General features: G+C 38.4%; 1 protein-coding gene across 10 annotated transcripts in view; it reads left to right on the top strand.

Moving 5' to 3' along the window:
• Positions 1-14,333, top strand: part of USP7 (ubiquitin specific peptidase 7) — a 145,284-nt gene that overhangs the window by 68,709 nt on the left and 62,242 nt on the right. For 8 of the 10 annotated variants that reach the window (XM_039491151.1, XM_039491153.1, XM_039491154.1 and 5 more), the window contains 4 exons: positions 7,907-8,011; positions 10,489-10,687; positions 12,635-12,773; positions 13,641-13,729. In XM_039491151.1, coding sequence (XP_039347085.1) covers positions 7,907-8,011; positions 10,489-10,687; positions 12,635-12,773; positions 13,641-13,729 — 532 coding nt within the window. Of the gene's footprint in view, positions 1-9; positions 156-238; positions 259-7,906; positions 8,012-10,488; positions 10,688-12,634; positions 12,774-13,640; positions 13,730-14,333 lie in introns of those variants that run through there. The other 2 variants (XM_039491158.1, XM_039491159.1) reach the window with 2 other exon arrangements.

Below are 14,333 nucleotides of genomic sequence, written 5' to 3'. Positions count from 1 at the left end.
TAGGACAGTAAACAAGGATTGAGCCCCTCTATTCCCCATCAGTCTCCGCTCTCCAATTTAAAAAAATAAAAAATAAAATCAAAGCTTTATGGAACTGCTGACACTAGAAAATCTCACATTCTCCTCTAGTCAAGCTATTCTGTCCAGCATCTGAGGTAGCAAATCTTGGTTTGTCTTCAGGTCTCCCTGCACCCAAAGGCAGAGATGTGGCAGAGTGGAAATGGGCACATCAAGTCTTTACATTCCTGCATGCTTTTGGTACATTCTTGACCTTACTTCTTCCCTATCTGCATGCTGTATAACAGTGGTTCTCAACCTATTTACCATTGTGAGCCGCATGCAATACTACCTTTGTGGCCCTGAGGATGTCACATGGGCCACAGCTCTGGGCTGAATGGGCCGCAGGTTTGAGGACCACTGCTGTATATGATGGGGCCCAGTACAGTTACTACAACAGCCAACTATTTTCCACATTCTCATCTGTGGACATGGAATGTCAACTGAAACCAACAGCAAGTGCTTCCATATTCACTCGTACTCTTTACAGCAACACCATAAAGTCTTTCAGTGTTAACTTCCATCTTGAGAAGCAACTCCTTCTGACACATCTTGATTTCATAAGGCCCTATAGTTCTGGTCCAGTTAACAACCTCAGTTTGTGGGCTCCCACCACATTCTTTTTACTTTTGAGGTTTCCTCCTCTCTGTAAAGAAACTGGTTCGAACTCTGATTTTAAATTGTCCATAAATTAGTGTCCATAAATTACCTGGGCACTTTGGTCAATGTCTTCTAAGATTCTTATACCTGGTGATCTTAGATGTGACATACGTAACAAACAAAACCTGCAAATTACCCATGTTCCTGGCAGGTGCAACTCACTACCACTACTTTGAACTGGTAGGAATTTTCTCCTCTGTCGTCATTCTTAAACTGCTATAAATGTACTCGAGTCAGGTTCCATGGCTTCAATCCAGATACAATTATTTGCATTACTTTACTGCTGAGCAGAGTAAGGGATTGTCTACACATTCAGAGCTGTACTGGCGCAGCTGCACTGATGCAGCTGTGCCGCTGCATTTAGTGAAGATGCTGTCTACACCAACAGGAGAGTTTTGTAGGTACTCTATCTCCCCGAGAGGCAGTAGCTGTGTCAACAAGAGAAGCCCTCCTGTCAACATACCACTGTCTACATTGGGGGTTAAGTCAATATAACTGCATTGCTCAGGAGCATGCAACATGGTTATACTGATATAAATCTGTAGTGTAGACTAAGCCGAAGTCTTACTTATTGGATCACTATTCTGAAAGCTAGCTATTCCATAAGACTTTCTTGTAACATAATATCCAAAGACAGGTCCAGAAAACTGTGTACTAGTTTAATGTTTTGAGGTGGTATATTTCAAAAGATCAAATCTTTATATAGTCTATATCCAGATGTATGTCATTGTTACTTGTTTCTGTAGTCATATTTCAGGCTTTTTTGACCTCTGTCACCAACTGTGATTATTTAGAACATGGGTTCTCAAAGTGGGGGTTGTGACCCCTCAGGGGGTCGCAAGGTTATTGCATGAAGGGTCCTGAGCAGTCGGACTCCACCCCCAAACCGCACTTGCCTCCAGCATTTATTATGTTAAATATAAAAACAGTGTTTTTAATTTATAAAGGGGGTCACACTCAGAAGCTTGCTGTGTAAAAGGGGTTACCAGTACAAAAATTTGAGAACCACTGTTTTTAAAAAGTGCCAACACTTTTCTTTAATCTATTCCATTTATCCCTCCTCGGTTTAATCATAGGGCTTCTCAGAATGGGCAGCAATATCTTGTAGTGAGCTCAGTTTATTTAAAAACCTCCCCCTAACTTATTTAATGCTTTTTCTATAAGAATAAGATATACTACTGTAAATTAAAATAGCATTCAGAACAAATAAAGTAGTTGCTGTGATTGTTATAGGGATGTTCTGTGATGGCAAATGGGGAGGTGACCACAGAGGCAATCTTCCTACTAGGATGTGGTCCATACTTTGAAAAAGTTTGAGAACCTCTGTCTTAATATGTTAAAACAGAAAGAATTTTAGAAAGAGTTGTAGTGATATAATTTAATTTTTGCTATTCCATTTATCTATTTTTGCTATTTCTTTTAGCAATCAAAATTGAAAATTAGTTTATTGGTCAGTTTCATTTTAGCTATTGAGTCAGTTTCTCGCGTTTAACTTTTGATTCTTGTACTCTCTGAAACATTTGGGTTCCAAACATTGCAATGGAATGTTTGTTTGAAAACAGTTTGTACTGGAATTTAATGAACAGAGGAACAATGGACTATTTCTGCTTTCCTTCCACTTTGAAAAATCTTTTATGGTAAAGCCTGAATTATGGGCCAAATTTGTTCTTACATTGTCTCTTTAATGAGAAATTCACAAAGGCATACACACTAACATAAGTACTGCATAAATAAAAGTTACACATTCATAAGTGCATTCCATGAAGTATGATGAGATAATGGTTCCATATGAGACAGTTGCATGCATACCAATTTAATGGAACCCAAGATAGGTTTATGGTAATCCAGTATACCTTTCAAGGAGGCTCAGCTTCTCCATTAGGAAGATTCTGATTTGATTATTCCATTGGCTTCATAAATAACAACGATAAAATATCTAGCTGTCATAACATCTGTAGATCTCAGTCATTTATAAAAGTATGGTATGATTGCCTCTATTTTACAGATGATGAAACTGAAGCACAGAGCTGAAATGACTTGCCCAAGGTCACTTAGTAGGCCTCTGGCAGAGCCAGGAATACAACCTAAGTCTCTGGAGTTCAGTGCCACTGCCTTATCCACTAGTCCATACTGCCTGTGTAACAGACGCTCTAAATGCTTGTCGTCTTTTCTTAAATTATTTTCTAAAAGTTTAGTGAATGTATTCTTTGTGAAAGGTGCTGCACTGAGAGCCTTGCATGCTGAAATCCTCTATTTGCCCACAGAGCAAGTACAGTAGTAGCAGTGCAGGCTGTATTCCAGCCCCACCCCATAAATGGTCTCAGTCCATATTCATGCTCCCTACACTTTGAGGGGTGGAAGAGGAAGAAATGGGCTGGCATTAAGTTGACTATATCAGCTATACACTAGCTGAGGATCCCCCCCCTATCAAGGGAAACTTAATTACCCTGATAGGGATAGCTTCTTGGCCTGTTTGCACTGCTGTTGTGGAGGTCAAGATCTGGTGCATAATCTTTCAGTCATACATTCCAAATGTGCATTTAGCACCATCTAGTTTCCCATTTTTTATAAAAAGCAAGAATATTTAAATGCAGAATAATGATAATGCAGCATCATGGTGCATTGTTTCTATTTCCTGACTTGGATGAATTTAAAATCTCAACCACATTCTAATTAAATTAAGGTGGTCGTTTGGTTTTGGAGAACTTCCTGCTTAACTAGGGAACATAACTGAACAGAGGATTTAAGTTGATATTTGATAGGAGGAGTGAATGAGTTGTGTCCAGTGAGCGTCTGAGACTCTATCTCAGTGGTTCTCAACCTGTGGCCTGTGGGCTGCTTGTGGCCCAGTCAGCACAGAGCGGTGGCCCATGTGACATCCTCAGGACCATACAGATAGTATTGGATGTGGCCCACATAACATTCTGGGCCACATACGTGGCCCAGAATGGTAAATAGGTTGAGAACCACTGCTCTAGCCTCTGTATGATGAAGTACATACCATGAACGTTGCACATTGCTTCATTTAACATCTCTGAAAAAGTCATCTTATAAAGTGAAAGGCCTCGGCTATTGCTGTGTTGTTGTTTTTTTAATAAGAGGACTTGTATCCAATAGAAGTGCTCATCCTTTCAGGGGAGGAAGTCAGACCTCTAGACTCCTACTAATTTTGGATTCTGTGTCTTTTGAAAAACAAGTTTGGCTCTGTCCAGGGTGCTGAATAGCCTTTGAATGTAATAGACATGCTTGTGAACTGTGGGAGATTAACTTTAGTGTAAACAAAGTGTGTTATAAGGGCAAGGTTACTCTTACTTAAGACTGTATACCTGACATCCGTAGCCACCAAATGGTTCATGTCTTGAATGCGCTAATTGTTTTCATATGGAAACTGTGTTTAGCTTTATATATATCCACTGTTAAAAGTATAATAAAAATCAAAACAGATATAAAAAGTAAAAAAAAATGCAGGTAGCTGTATCCTTTTGAGATAAGCTTTTCAAGTGCCAAGAATTCTCACATTAAATGTGTAATTTCATAAAGGTGAAACTTATAAACAAATACATAAAAATAACAGATTTAATATTGATCTTCCGTATTTTGTTTGTCTTTAGATAAATGTTGCAAGCCAGGTGTCAGTCTGACACAATTGATTCTAGAAAACATAAATTGATGTTCAATCTGTGTAGATCATTTTCATTTTTGACAAATACAATGTCTTGATTACTTGTTGGACAGTAACACTTGTGTGCAACTTAATTATTTCAGTAAAAAAGGTTGTTTTTTTCCAACAGTTAAAGATTATATATTCCGGTACTTACTTAGTGGCCGACTGCCTCTTATGATACTGGCTTGCAACCACACTCAAAATGATTTTGAATGGACAAAAATGAAGATGTAGTTCAGCAATATGGCTGCTATACTAGAGTTGTGCTTTTGACTGGTCAAAAAATAATTGGTCAAATATTGGTTTTAAAAAAAGCCTAATATTTTAAAGCACTGGTTTATTATAACAATAACAACAGTATAGAAAAAGAGTAATGTCATGTCTACACTACAGCCCTAAGTCAACCTTTGTTAGGTTGACTTGCAGCCATCGCAGTAATTACTGCAGTGGCTGTTGTCCACACTACCCTCCTTCTGTTGTTGGAGCATGTCCTCTCCAGGAGCCCTTCCACCAACTGAAGAGGGGCAGCGTGGGGGGCTGAGAGCCAGGGCTCTCAGCTCCGCCCAGCTCCCTGTTGGGAGCCTGGCTGCCCCCGGGCTCTCAGTTCCCGGCTTCCTGCTGGGAACAGAGGGCAGCCACCTGGACATCTCTGTTCCCTGAGTGGGGAGCTGGGGGCAGCCGAGCTCTAGCTGCCTGGCTTTCATGTCAGTTTCACAGAAATTGACAGGATAGTTAACAACCGACACTGCATCACCCTAACTACACTGATATAAGTGCTACACCTCTTTTGGAGTTGTTATGTCGGTGTAGTAGGGCATTAACATCAGCAGGACAAGGCTGTAGTGTGTACACTGACATAATTAAGTCAACATAAGTGGCCTTATATCGACCTAACTTTTTATGGTAAGCTCTTTGGGGCAGAGACTGTGTGCTTTAATTTGCTTAATGTGCTTTGTAAACGCCAGGTACATTGATGGCCTGCTATACAAACAAAGACATACCTACCTACAGTGATTGTTCTAGAAGATTCAAGCCAATCAAGATGTTCAGCTTTAAATAGCTCAATAATGTCCAACAGGTAGCTTTAGAATGTAGATAAGTGAGTGATCAAGACATTTAATTAGGCTTACTTACAGATAGCACCATGAAACAATGAAAAAGGTGGGTTGCTGCCTACATCAGGGCATTCTTTCTGGAATATTTGAGAATGGTCAAGTAACAGGCAGGCAGTTGACCAGCTTGCCAAATGTATGCTATACTGTGCTAATTGGGTTGGGTATTTTGAAATCCATGTTGGTGGTTATTCAAGAAACAACGTGGTGACTTTCATTTCCTGCTCCATTTCTAACAACTAAGTTAACAAACAGCTATCTGAGCAAGAGAGAAACAGTACTAGAATATTTAACTCCTGTTGTTTATGTATATTGAATCATTTGCATTTCTTTGAATTCTTTAAAGCTAGGACTCTGCAGTATTTATTAGGGAGGATGACTTGTTGATTTCATAGTGCTGCGTGCTAAGTATGTTAATTGGCAGTGTCTGGCACGTACAAAGGAAAATGGCTGAATAATGATGTGTGAGAGCTGCAACACAAATATTTGCTGATATCCTGATAATAAATGCTTGGCCTAGTTTTTTAAAATCTCATGGTTTACTGTACTGTTTTTATAAGAAGTGAGTTTTGGGTGCACTTATGGATCGTTAGGCTAATACACCCTATCCAGCTCATGGGAATGCCATGTCATAGCCTGCTGGCCAGTAAGGAGCAGGTATCAGCGGATCCGCCCTGGTTTACTTGCCCTCCAAGGCTAATGAGCTCAGACTGCTTGGATTTGAAATCAGTTTTCCTTCTCCTGGATGCTGTTGGTTCATGGCGTCTTATTATATAATATTCAGTGTAACTCACATGGGTTTCCTCACGATGGGTTACCCCCTTGCAAGATGCACCTCTATTCCCTTCTATCCCCATGCAAGGATTTTTTTAAATGCAGTTTTTAAATTGTAAATTAGCTTGTTAAGTAAAAATAATACCCTTAATTGTAAATAGGTAGTCCCTGTCTCCCATGCATCCTACTAAATAACGTCCGTGTTCTGATAGTGATAGATTCGTACAGCTTTAAAATGTAACCTGAGAACTATGCTTCAGCATAATAAGAGAAATATTAATTGGACTAGTACTCAGCTGAGCTAAATGTGTAATCCTAAACTTAAACTTATATGAATGTATATCTTAATCATCAGCTTCAGATAGAAAGTAGCATGTTCTGTAGCATGTGTGTGGGTGGCATTGTCTTTCACAGTCATTCTGTAGCCTTGAGCCTCCAATAGATCTGCCCCAAAGAGACTCTGGCTTTGGCTACACTTGCACTTCAAAGCGCTGCCGCGGCAGCGCTTTGAAGCGCTAAGTGTAGTCAAAGCGCCAGCGCTGGGAGAGAGCTCTCCCAGCGCTGTCTGTACTCCACCTCCCTGTGGGGAATAACGTACAGCGCTGGGAGCGCGGCACTGGGGCTTTGACCACACTGGCGCTTTGCAGCGCCGCAATTTGCAGCGCTGGAGAGGGTGTGTTTTCACACCCTGCTGCAGCGCTGCAAATTTGTAAGTGTAGCCAAGCCCTCTTATGCCTGCCTAGTGTCTTACTGAAGTTAGTGGGCCTCTCTATAGGCCAAAGGATCTGCTCACTTGGATCTGATTTTAATGGTTGGTTGAGGGTTAATGGCTTCTGTATGAACTCTTAGCATGTGTGAGTGATCCATATGGGGGTGGGGGAGATGTTGTGGAGAGAAAGGAATGGAAACAGTGTTATGGTAGTGTGTTGGTATATCTCATCAGAAGGCACACATTTTCAAGTCAAACTTCTTATACTTCATGGGACCTTATTTTTGTAGGTGCATAAATTCTCTGCATATGTTCAAACAACTATATTAGCACAAGTTAGCAATGGTAATGATAGAGTTGGCAAAGGGATGGTTTTAAATATTAATGAAATGTTCTAAGTTTTCATTCTTAAGATCTTAAACATGCTCTTACATGTGCTATAGTGCTTGCTTTTTTCTTTAAAAGGCAATCAATAAGACTGCTTATTCAGGCAGTCTTAGAGCAAATTAATGTGTCTGTTAATTGATTAATCAGTATTACTTCAGTTTTAACTGTATGCAGTTTGAAAGGGCCTAAGAATAGTCATTTAGAAATTGTTAAATATATATGTATTGTATTTAATAAAACTCTGTCTGGACTACTAAGTGTAATGCCATATAGGAAAGTACATATATCTGTTAGGAATTAAATTATAATTTTAAGTCTGTTATGCATTAGTATGACACTTAACCAATAAGGGTTTGCCTACACAGGGAAATTTACCAGCAGAACTGTAGTGGTATAATTATAGCTATAACTCCCTGTGTGGACACACTAATTCAGGAATAAGAATACGGACTAAGAGTGCTTTTTCTGGTATTGCTTAGGGTCATTTTGAAATTTTCCCATGTAAACAAGCAATAAGTTACTGATAATTTTTTTTCTTATTAGCTGGAGATACAGATGATCCACCAAGAATTACGCAAAATCCTGTCATCAATGGGAATGTAGCTATGGCCGATGGACACAACAACACAGAAGAAGACATGGAAGATGGTAAGTAAATATGACATGAAAGTATTGTGAGCAGAGCTTGTTGTTTATTTTATATTTGTAGAGTGCCCAGCGCAATGGTGGTATGATTAGGGCCTCTGGGTGGTGCTGCTCTAGTAAAACTGATTTTAAAAAGTTCTAATAATGATGTTATTTCAGGAAAAGGGTTATTGCTTCCCCATGGAGAAAATAAACTATCTAAATTTCTGTATGGGAATTCCTTTTTAGAGTAGTCATTCTTCAAGATTGGCGATCCCAAAAGCTATCAGCAGAAAAAATAAGCATGTTGTAGATGGCTGTTCATTTTAAATCTTGCCAGAGTGTGATAATATGCATGATCTTTAAAATTTATCATGCACCACTCATTGTGAGAAATACAGTGCATTAAATTACTTTGTGCCATACCTGCAACTGTCCCAGCAGGTATTTCCAGTAGAGTGCACATTGTGATCCCCATGTGTTTTGCTAAGTAGTCAAGTAGGGGCTGTAGACAACTTTTATAAGTTTTATACAGTGGTAACACTTCTTGGTCCAAACCTTTATAACAGCAAATGCTCTGTTCGTGGGAACTAGTTGGGAACTTCGGCTAGTGCAAAATGCAACTGTTGGCTTATTTACAGGTATTTCCTGTTGGGTGCATATTACATCCGTAGTCTGCATTGATTTCTGATTCATCTGAGTGTAATTCAAGATTTTGTTTTGACATATAAAACCTTTAATGGTTTGGATACTGACCACGTTAAAGAGTTGCGCTCTGTGTGGTGGCAAGAAGAGAAAGCATTTTGGCTGAAACCATAACTGGCTGATAGTTATGTCAAATGAGTGTTACCGGTGGTAGTAAAGGGTTATTTAGTATTGCCTTAGAGAAGATGGTAGCACAGGCTGCAGAGAGAGGGGAATAAATATTCTTGATCTTTAGCCAAATAGCACAAAAGGGATTCAAAGAATTTATATAAAATTATATCTTTCATATGTACATAGCAGAATAAATCAAGCAAAAGAGAGTTAGGTTTAAAAGAGGCTAATTGTGACCACAGCTAACAAGGAAGGCTGATACTCAGATAAACTACTTCCTCTTCAGTTAAAATAGCTTTGACTTTGCGTGAATGCTATAGGAAATGGTTATGAAGGCAGGAAAGAATAATCTTTTAACTAAAAGCATGGACAAATCCGACAAATAAAATACATGCCAGCAATTTGCGCATTAAGGATATTTCCTAATAAAATCTCTCTTTTTTGGTCATATTTATCAGTCTCTGTCACCTGCATTACATGGTATAATAAAACATGGACAGTGCAGTTGATTCTTCCCAAACACCTCAGGTATAGGGATGTAGACTTCTTCAAGAAGATTTTACTCTTTATTTTTCTACTAATAAAAAGTGTGTGAAGTAAGTGTTGTCCTGGATTTGAAAGGACAGAACAAATATGTGAGGGAAAAACTAACTTCATGATACAAAAGCTCTATCCTGTTCTCATAAATCAGGGGCATTACATGATATTGACCAAGCTGAGAGGCATTCTCTTACACATTCTAGAATAAGTGCTACACAGAAAATATATGACTTCTTCTACCGAAAAGAGTTTTATTTCAGGACTCTGTTGTTTAGGCTTTCTGCAGCATTCTCAAAGACACTGGTGAGATTGAAAATCCCAGGAATGTGTGTTACTTTCATTTACTAGATGATCTTTTAATATCAGTTAGCCAAAGAGGTCATTAATAATGTCTTACAGTAGAACCTCAGAGTTACACACACCTTGGGAACAGAGGTTATTCTTAACTCTGAACAAAATGTTATGGTTATTCTTTCAAAAGTTTACAAGTGAACATTGACTTACTATAGCTTTGTAACTGTACTATGCAGAAGAAAAATGCTGCTTTTAACCATCTTAATTTAAAAGAAACAAACACAGAAAGTTTCCTTACCTTGTAAAAAAATTAAAAAAATAACTTTCCCATAATTTTTTAGTAGTTTACATTTAACACAGTACTGTACTGTATTTGCTTTTTATTTTTTCTGCTACTGTCTGATTGTGTAATTCGGATTCCAAAAGAGGTGTGTCGTTGACTGGTCAGTTCGTAACTGAGGTTCTGCTGTAGTTTCTCTGAGGATCGATGGGTTAGCAACAGTTTGATCCAACTCTTACATGCCATTATAGTGAAAGGAAAAGCCTTTCTGTCCAGGGAAAAAGTCATCAGGATGTAGGAATTATTGGAAGAAGTGCAATATAAAAACAGGTACTCTGAGATCACGGACATACTTGAGAACGATAGAGTTTATATGCAGGTGCTGCCGTGAACCAGGTTATGTAACAATACAGTCTTTGTGACTATTTAAAATGTTACACATTCTTCCTGATTGGTAAAACTTTTCTTTATGCACCCCTGGTTCTGTATTTTTGAAATGTGTATTGTGGGGTGAAGGATATCTTCACATTATTAAGTTCTATTTTTGTTGTCTTATATTTTTGTTTTACAGACACAAGTTGGCGATCAGAAGCAACATTTCAGTTTACAGTTGAGCGTTTCAACAGGCTCAGTGAGTCAGTCCTCAGTCCTCCTTGCTTTGTACGGAATTTGCCATGGAAGATTATGGTGATGCCACGACTATACCCAGATAGACCACACCAAAAAAGTGTAGGATTCTTTCTTCAGTGCAATGCTGAATCTGATTCCACGTAAGACCCTTTAAGTAATTAATATGCAAACTTATATATGGCATTATTTAATTGTATTGCAAGACCAACATCTGGTAAAATTATTTAATCTAGTTTTTTCTACAGAGAAGGAGAAGTTTACAAGCTTTTCAGTCTCTGAAGATTTTTCTACTTCTCATATACTCTTTGCTTCCCACCTTCAAATCCCCACATCCCAACGCTGATCCTTCATTTAGGCCTACTTGACCAGAAATCCCTGATGGAACTCATCCATCCTTTTCTTGGACTGCTCAGAGCAATGAGAGGAGCCCTCAGTCAGGATGGAGCACACTGCCTCAACAACATTGCCAGCCTGCTGGCCTGGAAAAGGAAGATTTGTCCCAATTTTGTGCTAAAATGCTACTAAACATCCCCATAATCAATCTGAGCTATAAATCCATCTCTGTGATACAGCAGTTGCTAGGTAAATTAAGCAGGAAAAGCATTTGTTGCTAGTATATTTTAAAACAATGGTTTTCTGCCCTTCCACAGTCCCATGGGATTAGAAAGAAACTTTGTGTGGGCAGGTTATTTCATAATTGTACATTACACAAGTTTCCTTCGTCTTTCTCTGAAACATCTAGTGCTTCTCACTGTCAGTGGCAGGATACCAGAATAGAAGAATCACTGGTCTGATTGACTATGGCATTCTTTATATTCATAAATTTTGCCTGTCAGAATACAGCTGTACTCGAGAACTCAGACCTTCAGTGCCACCCCAAGTCTGAACAGAAGGAGGGAAGAACCGTGCAAGAAAAGTAAACTTGTCCAGCAAGAAAAGTAATGGCTTCCTGAAGAGGAAACCCAGTCATTTCCAGAGTAGGAATCATAAATATGTGATTTTATCCACACCAGCCTTAGCAGTTTGATCACCCACTGTCAGCCACAGTAAGCAGTGGCTCACACCCCAAGGGAATGATCCCTTAGATAATTTGTGGCAAAGCACATTAAACCAACTCACCTGACACTCTAATAAAAGAAATCTGCATTTGTAAAGACAAGATACTCTCTGTGTTGAGAGAGACAACGTTCCCCAGCCTTTGGCAGTTGTTGGACAAAATGTTTGATTTGTAAGTAGCAGGCCCACCAGTTTATTGGGGAAACTTTGTAGAGAGCCATACCTCACCTTGTAGAGTTTGAGTTTCTGAGATAGGGAGTGTGTGTGGGGTAAGGGGGAGAGGCAGCAAGGGTGTGTGAGGGGGAAAAAAACGGTGAAACCATTGCCTCTTTGCTGGGTGGTCTCCTGAGACTGCATTGATACATGCTGCTTTGTGGAGGAGCAAGTTTCCTGTCAAGTGCAATGGATTCATTCTTACATGATATCACACACCACTTCTGGTTCAGTCTGAGTGATGGCAGTTTCTCTTCCACATTGTTTCTTGGTTTTCGTTTTCTCTTGAAGTAGTAGTGTGTTTCATCTCGCATACCCTACATAGGTATGGTATACCATGCTTGATGTGAATAGTTAGCCACAGTGATTTCTGACAAGAAACTTCAGGAGACAGCGATTTTTCTCTCGGTTACTATTTCGTAGCAATATTAACAAACATTTTCCTAAAAGACTTTTGACATTGCTTAAGAGAAATCACTGTCATCCTTTAAAAAATCCTAGGAGGAATCAGCTAAGACAGTGTGTAGCAGTTGCTCTCAGAGAGGGACATAATCTAAAATCACATTCCTGAAAACAGTATGGGGGCTTTAACAAACATAACTTTGTACAGTGTGACTCACAAAAACCGGAGATTAATTCTTACAATGCTCCTGACAGCAGTTAAACAAGATTAAGAATCTAGTGAGGAACAAAGGTGAGGTAGACATCTGTGTACAAATATGGACTTGATGTATCAAGTAAAATTTGTAAAAGTGTTTTCTATTACTGAAGAAAACAAAATTGAAATTTGTTTCAAGTGTTATCTTTTAATTTTATAGGTCATGGTCTTGCCATGCACAGGCAGTTCTCAAGATAATAAATTACAAGGACGATGAAAAATCATTCAGTCGTCGTATTAGTCACTTATTCTTTCATAAGGAGAATGACTGGGGCTTTTCCAACTTTATGGCATGGAGTGTAAGTAACAATATATTAGTTTTATAATAATGGGCTGTTATTGGGTTGGGAGGTCAGACCAGTCCATGCACTTGATCTTCTAATACTGCCTTAGATGCTTTATTTTTAAATTTCTTCCTACAAGTGTTGTCTTAGTGTCTGAATGATGCTTGTGGTATCGGTAGGTTTCATACTGAAGATACCTTGAAGTGCTAATATATTGCACCTCATAGTGCATATTCCTTTTAACTATTTTACCTGGACTTAATGACCCACATAAATATTCCATCATTCCTTCATTGACCCATCTTTACTAAAACTTCACTTAATAAAAATCGTTCCACCAACTTTCTTTTAAATCTTGTTGGTCACGATCACTGTCATTTAAGAGCAGTCTAGGTTTTCTTGCTCATTTCCCATGTTCTCTGCATGTGTGCAGACATTTTAAATTAATACTACTCTTAATGTTCATCTTAAATTGAGACAGCTTTTTAAGCATTATGGAAGTCTGGGGCCTTAATTTTTCTCTTTTGCCTGGAATAGTTTCCTAAATTAACTGCTTTAAGTCAAAACAAAGCTTTTGATTACTGATCCTATTATCCACAGGGAATTGAAATACTGTTGCAAAAACTATAAAAGCCAGAAACAAGATTTTGCATTGAGACATTTAAAAATTATTTCAATACTTTGAGCTCAGTGTCCTAGAGATTAATTGGTATCCTTCAATAATTTTTTAGCTTATTGAGTAAAAGAACTCTATAGATGGTTGCTTACTTAAATATGCAGATTCTGAGCAATATCCAGCCTGGGTTTTTCACGACATTCCCCATTGTAGGATTCAGAAGATAGTTTTGCAGCAAATTTCATATTCTTATTTCTGTTTAATAGGAAGTTACTGATCCTGAAAAAGGATTTATAGAGGACGACAAGGTTACTTTTGAAGTCTATGTTCAAGCAGATGCTCCACATGGAGTGGCGTAAGTATCTTTTAAAAACAAAACAAAAACCCCTCTCTTGAGTAGAAATACATAGTAAACCAATGTACAGAAAAGTCAACCTTTAGAACATTCATTTGAGTTTCAGTTGAACTATCTAATTTTATTAGTAATATATGGTACTGTTCATGAGAGGATCTCAAAGCACTTTTTCAGAATTAATTGATGAAGCATCTCAAGGGAAATATACCCATGTTTCGAAAGCTGCATAGAGATATTTGTGCCAATAGCTTCTCCACCTGTGTTGCTCAGTGCAACCTTCTGTAACTTTACTTGGTGCATAACATTTTTCAGTATGTATAAACTAATTTTATTTTTCAGTTTAAAATTACCTACAGTCTTTGCCATTGTGGTCTTGAAACTCTTGGTGTTAATGTGTGGTTGCCACCATCAGTGGTTCGAACACCTAGTTTTAATCCTGCTTTACTGTTTAAGTTTTAAAACTGCCTTCCCTGATGCTGAGTTCTTACACTACTGGATGCCACTTTTCAGCAAGATTGCTACTATGAACTGCAAATTTTAATTTAAAAATTGAATTTTAAATAAAGATAACTAATGAAATGCTTGTCACTCTGGGAGCCTTCAG

This window comes from Mauremys reevesii, linkage group 10 (assembly GCF_016161935.1).
Source record: "Mauremys reevesii isolate NIE-2019 linkage group 10, ASM1616193v1, whole genome shotgun sequence".
Lineage (NCBI taxonomy): Eukaryota > Metazoa > Chordata > Testudines > Geoemydidae > Mauremys > Mauremys reevesii.
Note: the sequence above shows the minus strand (reverse complement) of the source record. Positions and strands in the feature narration are given on the sequence as shown.